This window comes from Priapulus caudatus, unplaced genomic scaffold (genome assembly GCF_000485595.1).
Source record: "Priapulus caudatus unplaced genomic scaffold, Priapulus_caudatus-5.0.1 Scaffold1156, whole genome shotgun sequence".
NCBI lineage: Eukaryota > Metazoa > Priapulida > Priapulimorpha > Priapulimorphida > Priapulidae > Priapulus > Priapulus caudatus.
Genome location: NW_014578217.1, coordinates 28,878 through 32,671, shown reverse-complemented (window position 1 = coordinate 32,671; position 3,794 = coordinate 28,878). Strand labels below are relative to the sequence as shown.

The following is a 3,794-nucleotide window of genomic DNA, read 5'->3' as shown; positions in this document are numbered from 1 at the left end:
CGCGCGGCGACGGCGGGCGTGATCGTGGCGGACCACGCGGGCCGACCGCGACAGCTTCTTTTGAGACCTCTGCGCGTCGTCGTCCTCGCGTTTTCTCCTGACGAGGTGGCGCCCTGCCCCCTCCATGTCCCCGGCGCGTTTGGGCAGGCTTCGGTTCTCGTCCTGTCCGGCTCTGCTCGGGAGAGGATCGTAGTGGTAGGTCACGATGCGAACCCAGCGGACCGTTAGGCGACCCCGGCCTGGCGGCCTCCGCACCCGCTTCCGCCGGCGCGGGCCGCCTGGCGGCGGTCTTCTCGACGGGCTGGCGGCACCGTGTTTTCGTTCGTCTGTCCGGCCGCCGCCCGGTCGGCTCGAGCGGCTATTGGCGTGTTCTCGTGCTGGTGCTCCACCGGCGCTTTTGTGCCAGACGCATCTTCGCTTCGTGCGTTCGCTTTTTGGCGCCGCGTCCTCCGGCCCCGCCGCCCGCCGCGCGCTTCCTCCCACGCCGTCCGTCCCCGCGCATTCCCCCGCGGCAGCTCCGTCTTCGCCTCTAGCCTATAGTGTCTGCTCTGATCTGGCTCTCTGTTCTTGCTCTCTTCGAGTTTCGGTTCACTCGCCATTGGCGACGACCTGTCGACGGCGCCGGATCGTCATGACGGGCCTTCGTCTGCTTTTTTTTTTTCATCTGAAACGCCCGTGACGACGGAGTTTGTAATGTGTAAGCTCTGATCTATGTATGAAATCGAACATTTAATAAATGTAATGAACCTAGTTTTTCGACGGCCGCTTCTTGGCGGGCTTGGCAGTGGCACACAAACAAACAAACATTTTATTTTATTATGTTTTTTTCACCTGTCAGCTTTAAGGGTATTACTGATTACTTCAGCATAAAAAATCACTATGAGTTTGTGCTGTTATGTGATCAAAAACAGTAAATAAACAGCAAACTTGAGCCTGCATGCTTGATTCGCGATAATAAAATATGAAAAAACGCTTCCACAAAACAAGTGCATGTAGTTGCGTGAAATTTTTGAAAAACCTGCGTAACCCTTAGAACATTTTGGGCGGGAAAAAGTGGGATACGTACACAACACAGAATTTATGGGTACAGGGGACAAACAGGAGGACCAGTCAGTGGTTTACAAAGGTGCATACCAGCCAATTTTCAGGGGTACCACGGCAAATAAAAAGAGCCACCACGGCACACGCCATAGAAATTCGATTCCACCAACCCTCGGGCTCTGACCTACGGCTACGAGGGGTCTTATCTATCTTATATTATTTTTCATTTTGTTGTGTCCTCGATTGCGACAAGCCTTACAATCATATTTCTTGCTTTCTGATTTAATGAACATAGAAATATAGTAATTGCTGTAATTAAGTACATTTAATCAAATAAACTTCCTAGCCCCAGCTTCATCTTACTTCTGCTAATTTTTCATACAGTTTCACTAACAGTTCAAATTATAGCATTATTATATTATTTAAAGAAGCACAATTAATTTATTTTAATAATATTATATATATTCGTGTTAGAAACATGATAAAAATTGCTCTAAAAAGTCTGCTTGTCATTTCTTGTATTTTGACAGAGTTCTTACTTGTGCCTCCCATGGAAATGCGACAAGTGAGGACCAGAAGCGATAGCCCTTTTGACCTGCGTCTTTATACCCACGAGGTCGCCCGACGTCCACCAGCCACAGATCGCCTGCTCTTGCTCTGCGGACGGAGTCGTCCCTGCCCCATCAGCGTCGGTATTTTATTTTGCGCCCGCCGCGGCGGTTCCGCCGCCGTTGTCGGCGGCTCCCTTCGGCCGCACGCCGATGAAGCCGCTGCAGCGCGGGGCGCCGCAGAGGCACGGTCGCTTCTCGTTGCCGAGGCAGTCGAGGTTGTAGTTGAAGGTGAGCTCCTCGCCGGCGGCGACGTCGCGCAGGGCGAAGAGGCCGACGCGCACGTCGCCGTTCACCGTCCACTTCTGCGTTTCGCAGTTCGGCGCGCAGTCGTGGTTCATGAAGCGCGTCAGGTTGCCCTTGGGGCCGGCGTCGATCACGCGGTCCTTGTCGATCGTGAGCATGTAGAAGTCGCCGACGTTGTCCTCGTGCGAGCGCCGCAGCCTCCGCCGGCACTCCTCATCGTCGATGAGGTCACCGACATACTCGCCGACGAACTGACCCTTGCGGACGGGTTCGAGCGCGCGCAGGCCCCAGCCGCGCGCGCCCACCTTCGTCGGCGCGCACGCGGCGTACTGCATCTTGACGAAGCGCTGGTTCTCGCACCGCTCGCCCGCGGGGCACACCGCCGGGTGGCACTCGTAGTACATCATCGCGTTGAGGCAGTCGCCGTCGTAGCCGCACGGGTGCGCCGCCGTCGGCGCGCACTCGCACGGCGTCAGCTCCGCGGGGTCGCGCGTGTAGATCTGCACCTTGCCGACGGGCCGGTTCGTCTTGATGTGCTTGTACGGCGCCGGCTTGCGGCCGCTGCGCTCGCTCTCCTGCGCCACGCGGCTCTCGCGCGACGCCTGCCACGCCTTGAACGCGTCCGTCGCCTCGACGACGGCGCGATGAAACTGCTTGGCGAGGTGCGCCGAGCTCGTGCGGTCCTTCGAGCCCTTGTCGCCCTCGTCGAAGTAAAACACGCGGCCCTTGTGCAGCCAGTAGTAGTCGTGCGAGCCGAAGAAGCAGACGGGGAACTCCCCGATGCCGTGCGGCAGGTCGAACACGTTGTCGGGGACGGCGCGCGGCGGGCAGATGCGCGCCGGCCACCAGCGGTAGCAGCCGAGCTTCACCCAGACGATGTCGCCGAACAGCGGCTGCCGGCCCGCCGTGCAGTCCTCGCAGTACCACGCGCCGTCCGGCGGCTGAGCGACGCCGACGCAGCCCGCGTGGAACGCCGTCGGACACGACTCGCAGCAGAGCAGCGCGCCGCCACGGCCACACACGAAGCACCAGTTGACGTTGACGTTGGCGTGCTGCGCGCGCCGCGCCTTCGCCGGCCGGAAGTGCCGCGGGCAGACGATCGAGGCGGCGGTGAGCGCGGTGGCGCCGGCGGGAACGCACGCGTCGCCGGAGTGGTACGCGGCGGGGCAGCGCACGCAGCGCTGCATGCGGCCCTTGGCGGCGCGCGCGCTCCGCGGGTCGTCCGCGTGGCACGTGAGGCACGTGTGCCGCGGGCAGTACCGCCGCGCCTGCGCTCCGGCGCCGCCGCGCCCGCCCGGGAACGCCGCGAGGCACGCGTCGTGGTAGTGCTTCCCGCACTGCGCCGCGCCGCATTTCTTCACCTCGCCCGCCGACTCCTTGCAGACGAAGCACGGGTGCACGCCCGACGCGCACTCCTTGCAGAGGAAGGGGGCGGCGGCGGCGGGGGCAGCAGCGGCGGCGGTCGCCGCGGCAGGGACGCATTCGCGGTGGAACGCGTTGTGGCAGCCGCCGTCGCACGACAGCAGATCGGCACCGACGCCCTCGCACGCCGCGCACACGGCGTCGCGAGGCCGCGCCGCCCGCGCGACCTCCGACCCCGACGAGCTGCTGGATCGCGACGAAGACGACGACGAGGCGGCGGCGTGGTCATCGGAGTCGGAGGAGCGCGCCGGCGACGCGCCGCCATTGCTCTCTTCCCGCAGCGCCGCAAGACGACCCTCGCTCTTCGCCGCCGCCTTCTGCTTCCGGCCCCACTTTGCCTCTTGGTGTTCAGCCGGCGGCATCGCGCATGCGGCACCCCCTGGCATCGCGCCGCGGCCGGACTTGGGCGATCGGCTGAGGCTCAGCTGCAGCTTGAGGCCCTTGCGTTTCTTCTTGAGAATGACGACCGTCTCCTCT

At 61.9% G+C, this 3,794-nt stretch overlaps 1 protein-coding gene across 1 annotated transcript in view; it reads right to left on the bottom strand.

The window, feature by feature from the left end:
• LOC106815605 (histone-lysine N-methyltransferase NSD2-like) overlaps window positions 1-3,097 on the bottom strand; it is a 3,726-nt gene extending 629 nt beyond the window's left edge. The window contains 1 exon segment of the mRNA XM_014820088.1: window positions 1,748-3,097. Coding sequence (XP_014675574.1) covers window positions 1,748-3,082 — 1,335 coding nt within the window. The 5' untranslated portion in view covers window positions 3,083-3,097.
• Between the last annotated feature and the right edge of the window lie 697 nt (window positions 3,098-3,794).